We start from the raw sequence: 22483 nt of genomic DNA on the forward strand, positions 1-22483 counted from the left end.
AACATTGCACATCATTCTATTGCACAGTATAACACATAACAACATGTAACATTTATAACACATTACAAAAACATATTGCACTCAAGTGGGTTGTAAGAGTCAAAATTGTGTTTATCCTTGACATTTGCGTTACAGCTTTAATGGAAAGTGGGAAAAGGAATGTTTGTATCTGCTTGACTTACATTTGGGAATGGCTGTTGCATGCCACACAGGAGGGTACTGAAGTTCAGTGGTAGATGAGGTGGACCTTTTCTAGGGTGTCAAACACATTAGTCTCCATTGGGATGAGCGGGATTATATAAACATGAATGTTACGCAGTCGTTTGAGGGTTATTGCTGCTCTGGAAGCAGAACAGTTGTCTGAGGTAAACGTAAAACCGAGGTCCTGAGTCTCTGGTCATTAAAAATCCCAGGGCGTTTCTCGAAAAGAGTAGGGGTGTAACCCCAGTGTCCTGGCAAAAATTTCCCATTGGCCCTTACCAATCATGGCCTCCTAATAATCCCCATCTATGAATTGGCTTCATCACTCTGTTCTCCTCCCCACTGATAGGTGATAAGAGTTCTGGCACACTATGGCTGCCATTGCATCATCCAGGTGGCGCTGCACATTGGTGGTGGTGGAGGGGAGTCCCCATTACCTGTAAAGTGCTTTGAGTGGAGTGTCCAGAAAAGCGCTATATAAGTGTAAGCAATTATTATTATTATTAAACGTATGACAGCAGGAGCAGTAGTGTGCCTTGGGGGAATACCACAAATCCAGGTATCTGAGTTAATGTATTATGGTCCAACAGATTCTCTGCTGAATACCCGTTTTCATGAACTCAACATGTTGAGAGAGAGACCATTTTCCTTCTCTGCTAACTGGAGAAGGAAATGCTTTTGTATTTTTTTTTAGAATTTTGCAAAAGAGTTGGTGACAAAGCTGTCTCAGTTTTGAAGCCCAATTATCATATATTTATTGTACAAAGGGGAAAATCACAGTTCAAATCAAGGGCAAATTCTGAAATCAATTGAACTGTCATATCAATCTGGTTTTTGAGTGTCCTAATTTTACTGAACACGTTGTTTGTAAATATACTTCGTTCTTTGCTGCCCTCTAGTGCTTCTAAGAATTACGTAGCCACACAAGAGTCTGCTGCTAGTATGAGCGAATAAAATACGAAATCGAAACTCGATACCAGGAGTTAATGTTTGTATCTCCTTTTTATTTAGAAGGGTCCAGAATTTAACATAAATGGAGCCGTAATACCGCATATAAAAAGGTGGAGCTATTTTCCTCTGTAAATCAGAACTTTCTTATCATTCTAATGGGCGTTTATGTTTTACGGGTCGAGAGGTCGATCTAGAAATTTGGAAATCTAGAAGCACGTTGGCCAAAAACATCCAAGTACAGACTTCCAGTGCTAAATAATTTTAAACAGGATTTCGCGTTAATTAGCGACCAAAAGTCCATCATCCCTGCAGAGTAAATACACATTGCTAGCGTAAGATAAGTACATTCTTAACGCAGGGTCAAGAGTGACATTACACTTAATTTGTTATAGAGGCTGAAGAACCGCATACATGCTATGTACATGTCATGAGACATTTCTGCAGTTTCACATTTCTTGCAAAAAGTATATGATCACTTGTAAGATACGTAGAAATGAGAAGAGATTCGTGAATACCATACACCGCGAGCGCGCAAACATCATCACCGGCCCTTGGCGGAAGTGATGTCATGGTAAGAGGTAACGGAAACTGCGTTTACGCGGTTCCGGTGTTCAGTCGGAGGTAGAAGAGAGTTCGGCGAAAGGAGAAAGCGGTACGGTTCGGTTTTGAACAGACAGCGTTAAAGAGAAACGGGCACGCTGAGGTAAAGAGGTGACTTTAACAAATTTACAAAAGTTTCTGTTCGAAGAAGCTTGTTCGAATATGTTTGGGTGCTAGGCCCGAACCCAAGTGCTGAAGCTGGGGAAAAGTGATTCGGTTCCGATTTCAACTCTCGGCCCGGGCAGTATATCGGTGATGGAGTAGCGAAATGACGCAAAGGAGAAGAGACCTCCTGCTGTCACGTATTTGACGAGAATGGAACTAAAGTCCCCCGGCCCCCACCTTGTTTGAAGGGAAGCGAACTGTCTTTGGTGGTGATCAAATCTAAACTTACGTGGCTTAAATACCTGTAACTGTAAACCGGAGGGTCGAGTGCTGGGAATCGCGCTCGGCCATTCCCGTGTCGCTGGCTCCGCATATTTACACTTCAGTGACAAGCGTAGCTGCCTCTGCACGTCATTTATGGAATTGCATGTCGAGAAGGGCATTTAAGTAGCTCCTGACGCCTTATGTTCCAGACGAACTACACTGGACAGCAGCGGAGTATTAAACGGTTGTAGTCGACTGGCTGCCGGTGTTGTCCTCGCAGATGAAGCGTTCCCTCTGAACAACTTGAAACCTTGTGCCGCTAAGAGACGATTAAGTTAGGATGGTTTTTGGTATTTCAGACGTACAGTACGTTTATCTGTGGGGGAAAAACGCAACATGATCTGTCGTGTAACTGTGAAACAGGTTGCTGTCTTTTCACTTAAAACTTCTGTTTTATTTCAGGTGACAACAACAGAAATGTCATTTATATTTGATTGGATCTATAAAGGTTTTAGCAGCGTGCTACAGTTTCTAGGTAATGTATCACACTTGTTGTTTCCTCCTGTCTATGAGCAAAGTAAACATTATCTGTATTATTGGCCTGAAAAAGCTTGAATTTCTTGATTCCTCAGCTATATTTGTCCTTCCTAGTTTTTAGGCACTTGTGTATATAAATGCAGTAAAACATTATGGGTTGTAAATGGTTGATTGGGGTGAAAAGTGTAGGTGTATATGTAGAATACTTTTCAAAACTCCTATATTGCTTCTATCCTCGTTTTACTTAGAAGATATTAATTTGTCTTTTCAACCAGATGTTTTTTTATGTCTTCTCAGGTTTGTACAAGAAATCTGGGAAGCTAGTTTTCCTTGGCTTAGATAATGCTGGCAAAACAACATTATTACATATGCTTAAAGATGATAGGCTTGGGCAGCATGTTCCTACATTACATCCAAGTAAGTACTTTCCCTCTTTGTCTTTTTTCTTTTAGTAGTATTGGCAGCTTTTAGAATGGATGTTTAATTTAAAAGTTAACTGAATTCATAGTAGAAATGATATTTGGTCTGTGAAACCCTTAACTTCATTTATGCTTTTGTAAATATGATATGAAGACTAAATGTTTTATTCTTCCAAGCATTGCTGTATCTTAGTGTAAACAAAAATCATTTCCATCAGTCTTACTGCTGTAATAAAATGTTCAACTCTTTTTATGATAGCCTCGGAGGAGTTAACAATTGCTGGAATGACATTCACAACATTTGATCTTGGTGGACATGCACAAGGTAAGAAATTCATTTCTGATGCAATTACATTTTTTTGCTTCCCCTTTTAAGTAAAATACCACGTGCCATAAAATTAAGCAATTAGCAATGACTCTGATGCACCTATAGTGCTAGGAGCACCTGTCCTGGTGCACAACTTTAAAGCAGTGAAAAGTGGCCTTGAAATGTGCTTTCAGGATGGTGTTGTTCCAAAATGTGCATAGCAACACATAAGGTGAGCGAAGGTAGAAAATATTGGTGTCTATTACAATGTCATTAGCTGAAGCAGTGTTAATGTTACCAGCAGCTACTACTGGCAGCTGCTTTCTGTAGTTTAGAGATATTTTTTATTGGAATGATTGTATGCTGATTGTCCTGGTACTTTTATGATATATAATGTAAAAATCAGTATATACCATTCTGTAAGAAAAGACAACTCATATTAGTGTGATTTACCTGTGCATTATACCACTTTTGCAACAGTTGTTTGTCATTTCTTTCCTTCTACACAGCGAGAAGAGTCTGGAAGAATTACCTCCCAGCTATAAATGGAATTGTCTTTCTAGTGGACTGTGCAGATCACCCCCGCCTTCAAGAATCAAAAGTAGAGCTTGATGTAAGGTCATAAGTTGTTTGCATAATTGTGATAGTACTGGAATCTTTCGAAGATCATTTTGAAGTGTTTTAATTGGGGGGGAAATCAGATGTTGAGAATTTTTACAAATATTGTATTTTTAAGCCATACAAAATATGAACATTACTGTCTTTTGTAAAACCAGCAGTATTTCTGTTGATACGAAAACACTACACAAGGCATTTGAAACTTAATTCTGTTTTGTAAGCAAGAAAATAACATTCTATGCTTTACAAAGTAGTGTACTTGGCACACTGAAAGATATGACTGAATGTTCGTCTTTGTGAAGATAAGCAGCATGACCTGCCAGCAGAAGTTTTGCATATAAACACTAGATACAAATTAACTAGGGCACGTAATTATCAGCCTGAAGTTATAATGATTTGTGTAACATATTTTTGGTATTGAGTGTGATATTTTGAGCTGTCCTTTCCAACAATGAAAAAGAACATAGTTATAGAACCCATAATGGGAGAGAACATTTTCAAGAAAACCAATAGGATGTTTAAAATATACAAACGTCAGATTAACCTTGTGTGTTTTATCCGTGCTATGTTATAGAGTGCTTTGGTACAGTGGTTAAATAAAGTATTTGTGTTATTTTAAAATGGTTGTAAAAGCTTCTAATTGAGATTTTAGCCCTGTAAAGCAAGTAACAGCACATTTAAAAGAAAGTTAACTTTTGTACAGCAGAATGTAGTTTATAGTTCTGTAGGACATAATGTGTACAAGGTTGTACTGCTCATTCTTCGTTTTAATTAACAGGCACTATTGACAGATGAGACAATCTCCAATGTGCCAGTCCTTATTTTGGGCAACAAAATAGACCGTCCAGAAGCCATCAGTGAAGAGAGACTGCGAGAAATCTTTGGACTTTATGGACAGACAACGGGAAAGGCAAGATTAATTGTTTTATTAACTTTCAGGAGTACACTTTTGTGTGAAGAAAACAATGTTTGCATGTAAATATATAGTCTTGTAAAAATATTCACCCCTTTCATTAATGTCTTTTGTTGAATTACAAACACTGTGCGCTCATTTTTTAAAAGGGATTTTGAATTCAATACTCTTTTAATCAAATTGAACACTCACTTGGCAGCAGTTAAAGCTATGAGTATTTTTAAATAAGTGTCAGTATCGCACACTGGGATGGTTCAATTTTTGGCCAGTTGTTCTATGCGAATCTGTTGTCAGGTTGGTTTGCATTCTTGATGAACAGTAAATTTGAAGCTTTGCCACTGATGGAATCTGATACAATTGTACTGGATTCAGGTCAGGACTAGCCCATTTAAGGACATTTGCTTTCTTCTTGTTATGCAAAGCTCAGGCCTTGTATTTTGTGTCATTGTTCCCCAGGAGAGGTCAAATGTCATCCCAGTTTTCAGTCTTTAGTAGACTGAAAAGGGTTTTCCTCTATGATTTGCCTGTACTGAGTTCCAACTATTTTCCCTCAATCTTGACAAGAGTTACAGTTAATAATAATAATTGCTTACACTTATATAGCGCTTTTCTAGACACTCCTCTCAAAGCGCTTTACAGGTAATGGGGACTCCCCTCCACCACCACCAATGTACAGCCCCACCTGGATGATGCGACAGCAGCCATAGTGCGCCAGAACACTCGCCACACATCAGCTATTAGTGGGGAGGAGAGCAGAGTAATGAAGCCAATTCATAGATGGGGATTATCAGGAGGCCATGATTGATAAAGGCCAAAGGGAAATTTGGCCAGGACACTGGGGTTACACCCCTACTCTTTTGAAGAAACACCCTGGGATTTTTAATGACCACAGAGAGTCAGGACCTCGGTTTTACGTCTCATCTGAAGGACGGTGCTTGTTTACAGTATAGTGTCCCCGTCACTATACTGGGGCATTAGGACCCACATGGACTGCAGGGTGAGCCCCACTGCTGGCCCCACTAACACCTCTTCCAGCAGCAAGCTTAGTTTTTCCCAGGAGGTCTCTCATCCAGGTACTGACCAGGCTCACACCTGCTGAGCTTCAGTGGGCTGCCAGTTGTTCATAGTTGTTCAGCAGTTCATAGTTCCTGCTGATGAGAAACAGCCCCATACCACCATGCTTGACAGTAGTGATTGAGTGATGCAGTGTTAGGTTTTCACCATGTTACACTTTGCATTTAGACTAAAATGTAACAATTTTGTTCCATAAGATCACAACACTATTTGCTACATGTTTGCTGCATTACATAGATGATCTGATACAAATTCCATATGGGGTTTGAAAAAGGTTTGGCAATCTGGCATGGAGTGACCCTGATGAGTAGTATGATACATCTTCCACTTCTTCGTGATAGACTTCACCATGCCTTAAGAGCTTTTCTGCTACTATCCCTAAGTTCTTTTGAAAGCTACTTCGCCTTCACATCTTTTCTTGCACTTCACTACCTGACTGAGGGGAGACGTAGAGTGTAGTATATTGATTCTGAAATCATGTGAACTATTATTATTGCACATGGATTCATTCATCTATTTGTGTGACTTGTCAAAATACTTCTGTGCATCTGAACTAATTTGGGTTTACCATAGCAAGGGAGGTGAATACTTAAGCAACCTACATATTTTAGTTTTTCATCTTTCTTTGCAGTTTTCACCAATAAAAATGTTCAGTTTGAGCATTCCAATTTTGCTTACAATATCCACAGCAATATTCTGGTTAATGCTTGAGCAGTTTGTTACATGTGGGCCACTTTTTGGCGTAATGTGTTGCACTTGTCTTTGTGTATTTAGGGCAGTGTGCCATTGAAGGAGCTGAATGCAAGGCCAATGGAGGTATTCATGTGCAGTGTGCTGAAGAAGCAGGGGTATGGAGAAGGTTTCCGCTGGCTTTCACAGTACATTGACTGATCTCTTCAGGATTGAGCTGTGCGGACTGAGGTGACTCCTAAGTTCCCGACAGTTTTTGTACCTGGACATGGAAAAGACAAAGGACTTACACCTTATACTGGAGAGTTGTCAGCAACCAATGTATTTCCTCACATAAATTACAGTATATAAATGTCCAAATGGCCAAATATTTAGCCCTGTACTGCACAATTTGCTCTGATTTAGAAGGTGTGTTACCCTTAAGTACAGGGTGACGCTTAGAAATGACAGAAGTTTTCTAAATTGGGAATGGATTAAATAAAACACCCTGCCTGTTTTATATGGCTCTTTCCTTTTAAAAGGTATAGTCATTGCAAACAAAAGGTCTTCTAATGTTCCATTAATGTAATCCATTTACTTTTGTGCAATTAATTGTGAATTTATGTAAATATCTCCTTAAATAAACCCAGTTTTCTAGAGCTTAATTTCCAATGATAAAGACTGGGTACATGAAGGGAAAGTGTGTCGGTAAAGAGAGAAGCAATATTCAGATGCACTGGTGTGATGATACTATGATTTGATTTAAACAAAACTACTAGAAATGTGGCTACTGTTGGCTTTCGGAAAGATTACATATGGTTGTAAGATTTTGATGTAAAACTGATTATCAGTTTTAATTAACTCCTTTCTTCTCCTGAAAATTAAACCCTCACTAATGGTAACTAAGTGGTATAAGTGAGTAGACAACCAGAGGTCTAATTGAATTTGAATAAAAAATAAGTAAAACCTTTATAGTACATCTAAATAATATTTTGGCAAATGTCTCATATATCTTTACAGTGGTCCCCAGTGTCACAGATATGCCCATACTGTGACTGAAATAAGTAATATTAATCTCTTTAAAAAACAAGATCATAACTGTTTCTGGGGGGAAAAAGGAATAATTGCACAGAATTGGACAGAATTTGCCAATGCTACTATGTCCAGTATAGACTCATCAAAAATGTGCAGCTCTTTTTAAATTTACAAATGGATGTGTTTTCAGTGCATTGCGATACACTTCAGTTTTTGCTTAAGTAGAATCGAGATGGAATATTTTTTGTGCAGTCCAGTAAAATACTCATGAAAAAGTATTTCACATAGAGCAATAAAATGTGGAGAACAGCAATAGCAAATCTGGTGGAAAAATGTCAAGGGTGATCCATTCTTTAAAAGTATGTGATGATGGAAACTTTGAACACCCCATCCTTACTACAAAAGGTATAATTATGACCTAGCATGCAAGTATAATGCTTTACAACAATACTAGGCAACAGAAGCACTGGATCGGTTCCACTGTTTCTAGTTAAGGCGGAACGGGTTTGTTCAAATGTTCTAAATTTACACTTCACGTTACCTCCTACGGTTTGAAGTGTTTGTTTTTTTTTGGAAATGGGGTATTGACTAACTAGTGCAGTATGGCCATCACTGGTTTGCTTTCTGTTTTATTTACACTACGTTTACAAGCTTTCATGTTTTATTTAACTTTGCATTTAAAATTGGAATGCCTTTATTTAAAGCTTTTGCTGCATACACAAGGTAACACTGAGGCAATTTTACTTTGTATTGTAAAGAGCGGGGGGCAAGGGGGATTCCTTTATGTACTGTACATGTTAATGCAGATAATGACGTTTGTCAGTGTTGTCTACTGTTAGAATTCTTTCACTTATTACGCAGCAGAGGTGGAGTAAGTATTTTTTGAATATCAACAGCTGTACGTACAAGTTACTGTAAGTTGCAGGTTGAATATGAGAGTACTTATTTTGTACCGAAACATAACGTGAGGAATTCAACAGCCTTTGTATGTGTACTAAGAATATCCATCATGCACCACTTTTATTTGCAGCTATTTGTAAATAATGTAAAATAGCTTAGGCTTTTATGCATCTTATTACTATTCATCAACTCCTGGAAATGTCACTGAAGGAAATGAAAATGAGAAGGAGTACAATTTTATTGATTGTATACATTTGGATTGATAATCACAAAAAACATTTTAATCAGTCATATTAGCCATCTGTCACGTTGTCCTTTTTGACCTTTTTATTGATGAGATTGTATGGCTCTAAAGTAGCGATTTTAAAATACTGTCACATAATGAGCATGTTCTTTTATGCAATTTGTACATAATACCCATGCTCTAAAGTCTTTCAACAGCACATGCTTACAGATCAAACTTTTACCTCCCAAATTGTCCCTAATACTTTCTAGCAACATTCTTATTTTTTTCCATTTGGGTCATTTCAATATATAAAAATAAATGTTGTACAAAGTTGTTTTGGCCTTTACAAGTTTTGCGTGTTTTTTGCCATGTTAACACAAATAGAAATGGCAGTTAGCCATTGCTCATCATTTTGAGACCTGTTTGCCACACTTAGCTATTTCATCCCTTGGTTAGCAGGGCATCGTTAGAATTTACAGAGATTCTAGAATTTGTTAGAATGTACAGAGCAAATGTGTTTTGTTTTTTTTTGCTTCATGTTCTGAAAATTAAATGAATTGTAGCGTCTTACATCAGACCCCATAAAGCATTGTGAAGGCAAGATGACACCTTCCTTGGAAGTTGTGTGTTGCGATTGCTTAGCTGTGTTCTGAAACCACGTTGCATTATTCACAGAAAGTGTGGTCCTTCAGTCACAGCACACCACCATCCAAACTGAAAACAATGCAACAACTCACAGAGATGGCAGTGCCTCCATATGTTTCATATAGGGGATATTTTCTCATTTTGGGCAAGCAGAGGCTAATTCCAGGCTGGTTCTGGTGTGTGAGAGAAAGATGCACTAATATGAAGCAATATTGAGCAGATACGGATAATATTATTATAGTTGTTTTGTTCATTGTAAGATACCCTGGACAGAAACCACAACCTGGAGAACACTCAGGTGTGTTGAATCTTCCTCCAATGTGGCACTAGGTGGTATAGTGGTTTAGACCAGGAGTCCCCAATCGTGGTCACAGGAACCCACCCCTGCTGAGCTCTTTGCTCAAGAGAAATCTTCCCTTAATCAGTAAGACATTTGGTTAGAATCTCTGCAGTCGTTTGTCTGCTCAAGGCTCGAAATGTTGAGCACAATTAAGAAATTCCATACTTTAAAAGTAAAAATAAACTCCCAACAGGTTTAGGAACTGAAAACCAATTAAAGAGAGGTAATTAAACCTATTATTAGATCTATTAAGAGTCAAATTGTTTGATTGAGGGCTCAAAATACAAGTGTGTGGGTCCCCACGTTCAGGATTGGCAGTTCCCTGGTATAGGCTTGTCCCCCAAAAGAAAGACAATCTTTTTGCCCAGTGTACAATAAGAAGTGCACACGCGCCTGTTGACCTGCAGCTCGGCTTTTAATATTTAATATTGCAAACAACGATTTTAAAAAACAGAGGTTCTCGTTGAATAAAAGTTTTGAAAAAGAATCCTCACTGCTAAAATTGTTCAGATCTTCTTTCTGCGTTCACCACGCACTCCTCTCGCCTTGCTTTTTCTGGCCAATCGGATTTGGAACCACAAACAACCAATAGAATAATCCTATATCCCATATTTTTCTCGCCACCCAATGAAATTGCACGTTGAAAATCTACGTCACACATTGGAAAGGGGAGCCAATGAAAGCCGATTATTTCATTCGTGATCTTCGTTTTCCGGAAGCGAGTGTGTTACTGATTGCTGTTCGAGGCTGGCCAGTGTGATTGGTAAACTACACGTTTCGGTAACTCAACTGAAACATGGAAAGTTTAAGTTCTAATTTTTGGGGCAGATTGCTGTGTTGTTGATAAAAATGTGAGATCCTTCTGCGTTAGGATTCATTTAATAACGATAGTGTTCCTAATTGTGTACGATGTTTTAATCTATCAAATGGCTAATGAATAACGAAAAATATAGGTTTCCATAAATACACATCTAAAAGCAGCGATACATTGCTTATAAAAATAAACGAAAATTGCTTTTATGGATTTCCAAAATATATTTCGTAACATTAGCACGACGGTGTCACACGAAATACGGTATAAATTACAAGTACTGTAAAATATAGATTTTTAATTTATTATACAAACTGCTTTGTACGTTGAGTGTTTTATCGCTTTCTGTAATTAAGACTAACATCGAATCTCATTTTAGGTGATTAATATGAGAATGTTGCGTCCCTTCTACGTGCCTAGAGTAATCTGAGAAGCTTTAAAGGGCGTATGTCAGACATGAGAGCATTCGAGGACTGGGGTTGCACGGTGTCGGTTTTTGAGATAAGTGAGGAGTCTTTACATATAAATATAACCAGCAATGGGGAGGTTTCGAATCCTTCTGTATCCGAGGGTCCGCAGCGCGGTTTAGCCGAGCCTTTAAGCTGCAGTGGGACTCTTTTGGACAGTCGGTCTGGGATTGTGCTGTGTCACAGCCTCGTCTTCTCCCCTTTCCTCAATAAAAGCATCAATATCTCCGATTATCGGGTCCTGTTTCCAGACAGCTTCAGCAGTAGGCTGCACGTCTACGTGCAGCGCCCCGAAGAACTTAGAAGTGTAGATAACACGAAGCAGCAAAGCCATGTAATGCGCCAGTGCCTCGGAAAAGCCAAGAAAACCGTGTCCAAGCCGTCCCCTCAGAAGGCAGAGCTCCTCATGCTAGTCTCCAATCCGCAATTCCAAGAAACGTTCACGAGGTTATTTAATAAACCAGATGAGTGGAGATTTTGCAGCAACACAGGGGATATAGACCTGGATGACCTAAAAAAGGACACAGAGTTTCTAAGTTGGTTTGCCGTGCTTAAGGTTCCAGGCCTTTTGGGTAGAGGGGAGAGAGCTCTGCCTTGGGTGTCCAGTTCTAGTCTAAAAAAGGGGGATGTCGTTTTCGCCTGTGGCTCCCCGTTTGGCTCCTTCTGTCCTGACCTATTCATGAACACCCTCAGCAAAGGGATAGTGAGCAACGTTGCTGGAGAGAGCAGGGCCTTGATCCTCACGGATGCCCGCTGCCTGCCTGGCACAGAAGGAGGGGGACTCTTCTTGGACAAAGGAGGCCGCTTCTGCCTTGCTGGGCTGATAGTGTCCCCGTTATGTTGGAGGGCAGGCGAATGGATTGGCCTGACGCTGGTGTGTTCCCTGGAATCCATTCTCAGGAACATTTGGTTTGTGACTAAAGGGGACCCTTGCCTGAAAGGGATACTGTCCGACACCCCGGTGCACTTCGTAGAAGATCTGCCAGTCACAGATGAAGCCAGAAGTGTTAGACGGCACCCCACCATAGCATTAGTACAGAGTGGCGAGCTCTGGGGCTCTGGAGTCCTGATGAACTCAAGAATGATGCTGACATGCAGACACGTTGTGAACGGAGCTTCAAGGGTGGTTGTGAAGATCAACAATAAAGAGAGGTATTTCTAGCTTTGTCACTCTTGAACTAGTTTTGCCAAGGGACTTGTAGGTGTATCTCAGGATTTTGAAAAGGGGTTTGCAGTGCTTTGCCGGTGATTTACAAGGGGACAAAGTTACATGATCACAAAACATATACCAGTGCCTTGCAAAAGTATTCAGACCTTTTAAAAGTTTTCCAAAGTTACTGGATTCCAAATCATGCTCGCACATCTTTTTCACAATCAGTATTTTTATTGCCAACTCACATGCTCAATCAAAATGTTCAAAGCCAAAATTAGTTATTTGTCAGCCTATAGCTTAAAGAAAGTCAAAAACTGAAATAGTTCAAGTAGGGCGCTGCGTCAGCATGTGTAGGCTGCAAAGGAACAAGTAAAAGGTTTATTCCATTCTGAGAAGAAAAGAAACACGTTTCTGCTTGCATAAGTATTCAGAACCTGCACATTTGTATTTGGTAGAGCCACCTTTTGCCACAATAACAGATTTAAGTCTTTGGGGGTAGGCGTCTACTAGCTCTGCACACTAGAAAGGAGTGATGTTCGCCCATTCCTCTGGCAGATTTGCACCAGCTCATTCAAGTTTGGAGGGGCCTGAATACTTTTGTTAGGCAGTATATACAGTATAAAAAACAATTTCAGAATTCTTCTGAAAAAGTAATGTATTTTGTCCAAGTCCCTGATGTCTATAGGATTTCATTATGTTTAGGTTTGAATTCAACTTCACAGAGGTGTTTGATGTAAAAAAATATAAATATCTGGTAGAATAAGTGTACAGTTAGCTTGCTCATCTCTCTGTATCCCAGATTGCTTACTGCGGTGGGGGACGTGGTTTACTCCACTAAGGACTCTTCACCCTACGATGTAGCAGTAGTGCTCCTGACAGAGCCCCTTCCCAGCACTACTGTTCCTGCTGTGGCCAGGGACGTCAGAGCAGGTAGAGTGGTCAGTTGCACTTCCTTTGCTCAGGGTAAGGTGTCTGTTCAAGGTCAGTACACGTTCAAACATTGTAGCATTTGGAATAAAATAATGCTGACACACACTGTCACAAACGTTTGACTTGAATTAGAACAAAGAGCAACTCACAATTTCTAAATACCGAGGCATTTGGTCAGATAGTGCTAGAATTTTCAAAATTAATATTAATAAATTCCTGGTGAAGTCTAGACATGGTTTCCTTTATCATTATAATCTGATTTTGCATGTTCCCCTAGTTATACAGTAATTCAAATGTCCATACTCTTGAACCGCCCTGGGCTGTGGTGACAAGGTTTACACAATTGTCTCTGAAAGTATTTTTGGGAAACCTGAGGGCTTCTACCATTCTGCCATAAGATCTGTCACTTGCGTCCCATATTGCACTTATCATTGTGTCCTTCATTCTTTGATTAATTTGTGTCATTTTGCCCCTACGAATGACTGGCTTCCCATCCAGGGTGTACCCTGCCTTGCACCCATTGCTTGTAGAGATAGGCTCCAGCTCCCCCTGCGACCTGAATTAGATGAAGCAGTTAGAAAATGGATGGATGGGCGCATTCTAGTCAGAATCTCTGGTTTAGGGTAGTTTAACAATCTGCAGAGTGAGCTGAAATTCCCCAACTTCAAATCTGAGGGCAGTCTTAGTCATATGAGTGAGTGTTTTATGCCTGACACCTGCACTTGTCAACTCTGCCCCATTCCACTGTTTTAAATCCAACCAGTTATTTTACATAAAACCTCACTCTTTTATATTGTTCCTTTTGGGGAAATTGATTTTTTGGTATCTGTTGATTTTTTTAGAGGTGGCACTTTTCAAGAACCTGTAACGAACATATACCAGGTCATGACTGTATTCTGCATGTTGCATACCCTAGCTTCTAATTCCATTTAATTTACTGTTTTAAACTATGTACACCTGTCTCTTTTGTATTTGATTATTTTATTGTACAGGAGCCTGAGATTCTGAAAGGCACTATATAACATATCGAGTAGGTTATTACTACTGTATCCCAGCTCCCTCACAACCAGTAGAGCGGTTTGAAGATGGATGGATTATTGTGTCCCATTGTGCTATTTACATTGTACCAATTTTTCTTCTGTACATCTGCAATGTGAACCTCTTGGCCAGAATATCACCACAAATTAGAATTTATCAACTGACCTATTTGGGTAATTAATTCTGCAGCTGCTATTATTGAAAAATGAGGAGTTGGTACTAGTTACTTCAGGAAAATATTGTATAAATTACACAGGGTGTGTTAGGGTATGCTCTCTAACTTCGGCAACAGGCTGACCCAACGAGACAGCTGATTAATTCTGCAGCTGCTAACAAGTCATCATGACAACAGTCTTCTGATTTAAGGGTCATCTGATGAATATGAGGTTTTTGCAGTCAAGAATAACTGCAGTGAAGGGAGATGCTCTGTTTGGAGTTGTCTTCGAATGCATGCTTTTTATTCTGTTGAATTCTGTCGCACCCTTTCCTTTCTGTGCAGGCGAAGATGTGTATGTCACAGGGTATGGTGTGTTCGGCCAGAGCTGTGGGCCCTCGGTGACCTCTGGGATCCTCTCCAGAATAATCTCTTGTGATTTCCAGCCTGCAATGCTGCAGACAACATGCGCAGTTCAGGCCGGCGCCAGCGGGGGCGCTGTGATTCGAGCAGCCACAGGAGAGCTCCTAGGTGACTACTCCTTTATTTAAAACTATAAAAAAAAACAGTAATTGCTGCGTTAAAAATTACTTTAATCAGCCTATTTAGTACAGTATGTGCATTTTAAGCAGCATTTTTAACTGACGTCTTAAGGGATGCTTATGGTAATGGAAATCAGTTGGCTAGCAGTATGGATCTGCTTCACAGAGTGTTGGATTCCTCATTTCTAATGTTTTTCTTTAAGTGGTCAGTGCAGTCTGTGGCTGACTTTACTGTGATGCTAAATGTTCTCTTCTATCAGTAACTAGTGCTACTAGCAGTTCTTCTGTTGTAAGCAAAACATCTACCTTTTCAAGAGGTTTGTAACACCAAGATGCATCTCTCCACCCCCCACGTGTGAATCTGACTCAGTTCTGGATAGATCAGAAATGTTTATTTTAACAGGAACCGGAATCTTAAAGTGATTGATTTGAAATGATTCTCTTGTGTGTAGTACATATAGGTAGAACAGACTGGGAGTATTTTCTGCTTGATGTGAGATTTCTAATTGGAATAAATGAAGTGTGAAGCACTGGTGTGCTCTACAGAGATGCGTGCTGTCAGTGCAGGAGATGAAGATAAAGATATCATAAAGAGGGAAATTCTATTTTGTACCTGCCTCTAATTGAAGCAACAGGCGGCAAGCATTGCTTGTCTAGCCTGTTTTCCCAGCTCTGACACTTTTTAACATCTTTACTCTTCCAGCCCACAGTGCTTACCTCTTGCTGAGGCAGTGATCAAAGGCAGTGAAGAGGCCTTAATCTGAAATGTGTAGCACCTCTGTTCCGTTTAAATATCCGGGAAGACAATGACAGTCTGTGTTGGTATTGAAATAATATAAAATGCTGGGTACCACTTGTTCTCCAAGATGACACTGTTCGTTCATGTTTTGTTTTTCTGCATGTATTCACACAATTGTTTTTGGTTATTTAAAAACAAATCATATACTGAAGGGAGGCAGTACCATATTTGAACAGTAGGTGACAGTAGTGGGCTTTCGCGAAGTGCTGTCACTAGTGAAATGAATCGCTGAGAAGAGGCAGCACTAGATACACAAAAGCTCTAGTCTTTAATCTTAAATTTCAAAGAGAAAATACCTTATTTTCTAAATTTTTGCATGCTTTATCCTTTTGTATAACTTGTGTGGTGCAACTGCTTAGGTCTCATCGTATATGTCTGTAAATTGGGTGTCTATAAATGTCTGTAAAGGTTTTCTTGAATAGTAACTGCTGGCTAGGTCTCAAGCAGTACCAAGCAGCTGAGGGATGGTAGTTAATAAGGATAAAATGCATTGGTATGATTATATTGCTGGCTTTGAATAACAGTCAGCTTTAGGAATCTGCTCACCTCAGAGACTTAAAGCTGTGTAGCCAATACTCGTGGTAGTGTTTTATAAAAGCCTGTGTGCTTCTGGATAATTCTCAGACTGAAAATGTTGTAGTTAGTGCTTTCAGTGGATATTAACAATCAGATCCTTTCCTTGCCCGGATTACCTGCAATCCCTGCATTAGGAATTAAATTATTCATGGCTTGACATGACCTTTTTGGAGTCAAACATGAAAGACTTCATTTTATTGTTTCTTGCTGTGGCCATTAGATGATAATCAGCTCTGTACAGTTATCTTAATGAATGCATCTTAGGTACCTCTGGGTGCTGGGTTTCATTTTCCTTTTGGGGCACTGGAAGCATTCCATTAAAAAGCTAGAGAAGCCAATTGCTTTTGAATATTATAGCTACTAGCAGTTGTATTTCTGAACTCCCCTGCTGGGCATCATAAAAATGTGCTTTTGTCCTGTTGCCATGCAGTTCCAGTCTTGTTGTGCTGTACCCATGCAGGCCTGCAAGGCTGTGATTTCTCCTCTGCTGCAGCTGTGTGGTTAAGAGTCCCAGGCAGGTGACCGGTCTCCCCTGGGGTCTCCTCTCTGCAGAGCTCGAGGGGAGAAACTAGGCCACACCACCTCGTTTAACTGAGCCAGCGAGAGGTGCACATCCGCGCCACAGGAGTGAAGGAAGGACGCAGGAGGGACATATCTGCTGTACTTGTTTGCACTAAAAATGGTGACGCAGTTAACACTCTCACTGTTCTTCAAGCCTACAGGCCCCACAGTGTTACCAGAGTTGATAAGAGGATATTCTGGACTTGGCATGCTTCATAATCGGGAAAACCCGTGCCATAAAGTAAAAAGTTTTACATATGAAATACTTTTGGCATTCTGCCAATACATTCTGCTCGCACCTCACATGAACACCTAAGTGGCAAATACAAGAATAATGTGTTCATCTGTTACATTTCTATTAGAGGCATTGGCTTTGTTCGGACTTACACCTTTAATAAATGCTGGTCAAGCTTTGTTCAAAGTGTGGGTTTTAGTGCAGCAAGAGGCCTATAAAGGGAAAAGCAACCTTGGCATTTCAGTCACGTGAAAAATTACTTTCTACTCACAACTTTGCTTAGACTGGAGGTGAGTCAGGCAATCATAATCTTACTGTTCCTGTATCAGTAAGACATCAACAGTGCGGTTACTAACGGTGTCCACAGTCCTGTACTGTGGGATTTGCAAGTAATTTCCATTGTGATGCAAGTGCCTGCATCGGGAGAATGTTTTCTGAGCACTAAACTGTTCCTCTTTAACCACTGACAAATTTCAGCTTCCTGTGGCGTTTTTTAAATACATTTGTTCTAAATCTCAAGGCAAGTATTATCTTTAATGTTGTCAGGATGCTCTCTCAAATGGAAAGCGCAAGCTGGGCGATACTGGTCGTGGGAGTCTCATTTACATGGAAATAGTTGTTTTAAGACCTATTAGCCTCTTAACTGGTGGGATACAACAGTCAAGCTTGTTTTTGCAGCCCGTAGAAACTGCAGTTTAGTTTGAGCCTCAAAGCATTACTTACTGCTTAAAGCAAAACCGCACTATAATCGAGTCTAGGGAAAGATCACTGAACTTGTTTGTCTTCACATACAGTTATCGTGCTGACTTAAAGAAAGCTTTGAAAAACGTCTTTATTAAGTCCACTTTCATGCTTACTGTTCTTCCAGATGATTAAAAAGGTGGTAACCTTGTTTTGTTTGTTGTCATAGGTAGCTTTCTTGGTTGAATGGCATTTGATTCATATGCCTGGAAGTGTACCATTTTATTTGGTTAGTAAATTTGGTTATTGAAGTTTGTGCAGGAGAATGCTGCTGTTCAGATATTGACTGCCAAGCTTCAGAATCGGTTGTTTCATGTGCACTTTTTATTAATTGTGATTGTAAAATGGCTTCGATAGTTTTGGGTTCTCTGATTTTACTCTCTACTTTTGAAGTTGGTTGGGGTCCTGTTCCTTACTTTAAACATACAAAATGCAATTTTGTTTAAAACACTCTTATCACCTTAAAAAAGTCCTTACCAGGACATGGTACATTTATGTGGTCACTTTCAAAGTTGCAAAGACTTAATTTGCATCCACCTGAAACATTTTCTATTATTAATGACAGAGAAGAACCAAATAAGAACTCTAATATAAATATAGAATTCTGTAATTGATCTCCACTTAGATGTTTCGTTTCTATTTGCAAATTTATTTCAAAGTGCATGTTGATAGAATTACGGTTTGATATGTTAAACATTAATTCAGGTCAGAAAGATTCCAGCCCTTGTTTTTTTGTATTGAGGCTGCTTACACTGCTATGTCTGAATAAATAGAAGGCATATTTATTGCTGTTGAAACATTTAATCTCACAGGTAAACATTTTGTGACTATTTGAAAGGAGTGGACAGTTGAGGTGATGAGTGTGGTGCTGAAACCCCCAGGGTCTGAGGTTCAATCCATGTATGATCTGTGAGCTAAGCTGCTAATAGGACTGTAGATACTGTGCACACACTGCTTGATCTAATGAAATAAATAAATCCTTTAGTAATTCTTTAGTAGATCATTTTAATCCCTTTTTTACTCTTTTGTTGGGATTTGCTAGATGGTTAGGAAGTGCCAGGATGGTTTTTTCAGAAGCAAACAGTACTTTGAAGGAGAGTCACCTGTGGAGTGGTGTCATTAGTGAGGCACTATATCAGGTTATAGATAAATAATCAATAACAGTCTCCTAGACTCAGGTATTGCGGGTAAACTTGTCAGATTCACTAGACTAGATGGCATTGCTAAGAGTTTTAACAACAGCACAAGCAGTACAGGAGGATTTAGACACTATGAATCTAGCCGATTTTGATGCCAGGCACATTTATTGTGGATACATGCAAAGTAATACATCCAGGACGTGAGAAAATGGAATTGAAATTTCACATCTCACTTACTGAAACAGAAGATGCAATATACAAGAAAGCTTTAAGGGCTTATGTAGACTCACTTTCTTCAACCAGGTAGAGTGAGGAAGCAATAAAGAAAGGCCAACAAAATGCTTGGGTTTATAGGAGTGTAGAATTTAAATCAAGGGAATTCATGTTCAACGTACACAATGCTTTCGTCGCTAGATGCGACCTGGAAAAATTGTAGTTGGCGCACTAAGAGAAACATGTGGCTGCTTTTTTAGAGGCAGCACACAGCAGAACAATAAGACTTGTTCCCATCATGAAGGGAATGTTGAAACTGGACTGAGGGAACTGAATCTTTTTAGCCGTTTTCAGCCTGGGTCAGGAAGCATTATGTCAGGACCAGATTCAGGGGTTCAAAATCCTGAAAAGCTTTGATTAAATCAGCTCATTGTGCATCTTCAAAATAGCAGCAACATAAGAGCCTATGAACAAAGGAGGGAATTAGATTTAGGGGCCATTTAAGAACAATAACAGGAGACACTTGTTTACACAGAGGACATGGGAGTCTGGGAGCAATGTCCTGTACATATGCATGAAGCTGACACCGTGGACCCTGTGTAATGCCAAATGCATTGCAAATGTTTAATTTAATTGACCTGTTTTATTGTAATTGTTGTTTGTATTATTATTATTATTATTAGTGGTGATGTTAATAATATGTTAGTGTGTAAATCGACCGCATATTTACTAAATGGCCAGCAATAAGCACAAGCAAGGCCAAGCACGTGAACCTTATTTAAAAATAATACATTTTAACAAAAAAACAGTTGCACAGTGGTGAACCGCAGAAACGCAAACCAATATTCTTTGTGAATTTACCTAAACCCTAAATAAATGTGTTGTACCTGGATGGATACTTGGTTTCATTCCTGAAGTGCAACTAATATTTCTAATATGCTATTGATCAACTAGCCACCAAACATGCACTTTCCCTTCCTTCCTGTCAGCCTTTTCTGTTCCTCTGATGTATTATTTTCGTGCCCAGGCCTGGTATCCAGCAACACTCGGGACTGCGCTGCTGGAGTGACGTACTCCCATCTGAACTTCAGTATTCCAGTCACAGTGCTGTCCCCCCTGCTGCGCCGGTATGCCCTGACTGGAGACGCGGGGGTGTTTGAGGAGCTGGACCGAGCCAGTGACGCTGTCAGAGCTGCGTGGAGACTACAGGGCAGCCACAGTCTAATTCCCCGGAGCAAGCTCTGACTCCCTCTGCCAGCCACAGGCAGGGAGAGAGACTCCTCTGACTGACCTGCAGGGGCTACAGATGTGTCTTTGCTTAAATCAGATGCTGATAATCTGTCATTGAGGCTGATCACATGAAGAGATTCTAAATGAGAAGTTCATAGGGAGCTCATAAGGAGGACATGATTAACAAATCAGAAAATTAAAAACTGATTTTGTATCAAGAGTGTGAAAGAAGCCAAATATTTAACCTTACCTAAACAAGAGTGCTCATAATTTTGTTCGTTTCGATTAAAAGGTAGTTTTAGCGCACTAATGTGTTGTTTTGCCTCCTTGATTTTGATTATTTTTGGTAGTGTGTACTGGCATGATGCAATAGTAGCAGCTCAGAATGAAAATCAACAGAAAAGGTAGATTTGAGCAATATGACTCAACGCGTTTCCAGGGCTTCCTGCTAGCTAGACTGTCATGAATATGAATTTTCAGAAGAAGGAATGTATTTATGATAGCCTGGACAATGTTTGGGAGAAAACAGTAATTTAAATTTGATGTTGCAATATGGCAATAGGGTATTATTTTACAGTTTATCTTAATTGCAGAAAAAAGGTGCAATATCAAAATATCTGTATACGTAAGAAGTACGTTTAAAATTCTGGCTAGTGTCCAAGCCACGTTTGATCAATTAATTCCTGTTTACCATGCCTGTGGCAGAAAGCAGAGTCAAATGTTATGTAGTTTCTCTCCAGTGCTGCTATGAATCAGCCACTTCTGTATATAACTGTGAAGGTGAAGCTTTAGTCATGCCAGTGATCACATGTAGTGTTTGGATTTCTCAAGACCTCAAAGGTGCAAAAAGGAGAAAAGAAGGCAAAGGTAATATCTTCTCTCTTCCAGTCTCTTACTGAAAAAGACCAGAAACAAAGCAAAGGTTAGAGTACTATTTTATTATCAAACACAGTGTAAATATTATGTTTAATATACGGTATTAAGCGTAGGTAACAATAACATGAGCACACAGCATTTACTTTCCATTCTATGAATAGTATTGATGGTAGAAGTGAACAGTTTTTTTTTAAAGCAGATCTAGACTATTGAACCAGAAAAACATGTTTGCACATGAACAAGGCAGTACAGTACATTGCTTGTGTAACTGTTGTGTAATTTTTTTTCTGCACCCTTACCTGATATAGAATAGGTGTCTCTTGGCCTATTCCAGTTCATTCTTCTCAAATGGTGGTGACAGAATGATCACTAAGGTTGCCTTCTTTGTCTTGTGTGATTTACAACTCCTTCTCTCCTCACAGCAAAACAAGACTATATGCAATTTTCTTTCAACCAATTTTTCTTTGTAACATCTGAGGCATTGGATTATCCCCAGATGTCATATACTGTATGTATAGATAAATGAATTGAATTAATCGATTCTACCTGATTAAATATATTTCATGAGAAATAACGACACACAAGAATCAGATGTGCTTGAGGATGTTTATTGAGTAATAATGTGAGGTAAGAGTTGGTTTGAGGGCTTGTCTGAGGGCCAGAACCAGTTGGGGAACCCCTACAGAGAGAGCGACGAGAAGCAGGAGAGGTGGAGACAAAATGAGAAAAGGGATTTGTTCGTGACATCTATAACTTGTGAGAAATGACATCTGGAATGAATATGATTTAGAACATCAAGGAATTGGCTGAAAAGTGTCTTGGTTGTCGTCATCCTTCCCAAACGTCAGTTAAAAATCTCCGTGTGGTTTTGTGTGGAGGGCTAGCGTAAGATATTCTTTTTTGGGCAACAGGCTTTAAGAAATGAATTGTGGGTTTCAAAAACATAAAGCAAGAAGTAAAATTGCAAGTATCCAGTTACCTTAATTCTGCTTTAGAATTGTTTTTACATACTAGACTTGCAGGAAACAGACTAACAAACCATAGGTTTTCTGAACATTCTCTTGCAGTTGTCTTTCAAGTATAATTTATTCTATAAAAATTCAATTCCTTTGAAAAAAGAAATGGCTCATGTTGTTGTCATTTATAGGCTTCTCACATTCATTCCGTTTTGCATTAAAACAGGTCTCTGTTAGCATAAAGATCATGTAAGAAGT

General features: G+C 39.5%; 2 protein-coding genes across 2 annotated transcripts; both read left to right on the forward strand.

Annotated features, from left to right (window-relative positions):
• The first annotated feature begins 1732 nt into the window (after positions 1–1732).
• Positions 1733–9165, forward strand: LOC148834639 (small COPII coat GTPase SAR1A). The gene is made up of 7 exons (XM_088916516.1): positions 1733–1855; positions 2584–2656; positions 2956–3075; positions 3337–3402; positions 3894–3997; positions 4781–4912; positions 6764–9165. The coding sequence occupies exons 2-7, from the start codon at positions 2599–2601 to the stop codon at positions 6878–6880; spliced, it is 597 nt and encodes a 198-aa protein (XP_088772642.1). The 5' UTR covers positions 1733–1855; positions 2584–2598; the 3' UTR covers positions 6881–9165.
• A 1368-nt stretch (positions 9166–10533) lies between these two features.
• tysnd1 (trypsin like peroxisomal matrix peptidase 1) lies at positions 10534–21846 on the forward strand. Its single transcript, XM_088916517.1, has 4 exons — positions 10534–12234; positions 13035–13165; positions 14703–14888; positions 20191–21846. The coding sequence occupies exons 1-4, from the start codon at positions 11063–11065 to the stop codon at positions 20406–20408; spliced, it is 1707 nt and encodes a 568-aa protein (XP_088772643.1). The 5' UTR covers positions 10534–11062; the 3' UTR covers positions 20409–21846.
• The last annotated feature ends 637 nt before the right edge of the window (positions 21847–22483 follow it).

The sequence above is a fragment of the Atractosteus spatula genome, chromosome 5, assembly GCF_055471065.1.
Source record: "Atractosteus spatula isolate fAtrSpa1 chromosome 5, fAtrSpa1.hap1, whole genome shotgun sequence".
In the NCBI taxonomy this organism is placed as follows: domain Eukaryota; kingdom Metazoa; phylum Chordata; class Actinopteri; order Semionotiformes; family Lepisosteidae; genus Atractosteus; species Atractosteus spatula.

Bases quoted from the DNA above. Each gene is read 5' to 3' on its own strand.
- LOC148834639 (XM_088916516.1), top strand. From the start codon at position 2,599: ATGTCATTTATATTTGATTGGATCTATAAAGGTTTTAGCAGCGTGCTA. The intron at 3,076-3,336 runs GTAAGTACTTTC...TTTTTATGATAG, and splicing joins TGTTCCTACATTACATCCAA to CCTCGGAGGAGTTAACAATT. The intron at 4,913-6,763 runs GCAAGATTAATT...TTGTGTATTTAG, and splicing joins ATGGACAGACAACGGGAAAG to GGCAGTGTGCCATTGAAGGA.
- tysnd1 (XM_088916517.1), top strand. From the start codon at position 11,063: ATGTCAGACATGAGAGCATTCGAGGACTGGGGTTGCACGGTGTCGGTT. The intron at 12,235-13,034 runs GTATTTCTAGCT...TCTGTATCCCAG, and splicing joins AAGATCAACAATAAAGAGAG to ATTGCTTACTGCGGTGGGGG. The intron at 13,166-14,702 runs GTAGAGTGGTCA...CTTTCTGTGCAG, and splicing joins GGCCAGGGACGTCAGAGCAG to GCGAAGATGTGTATGTCACA.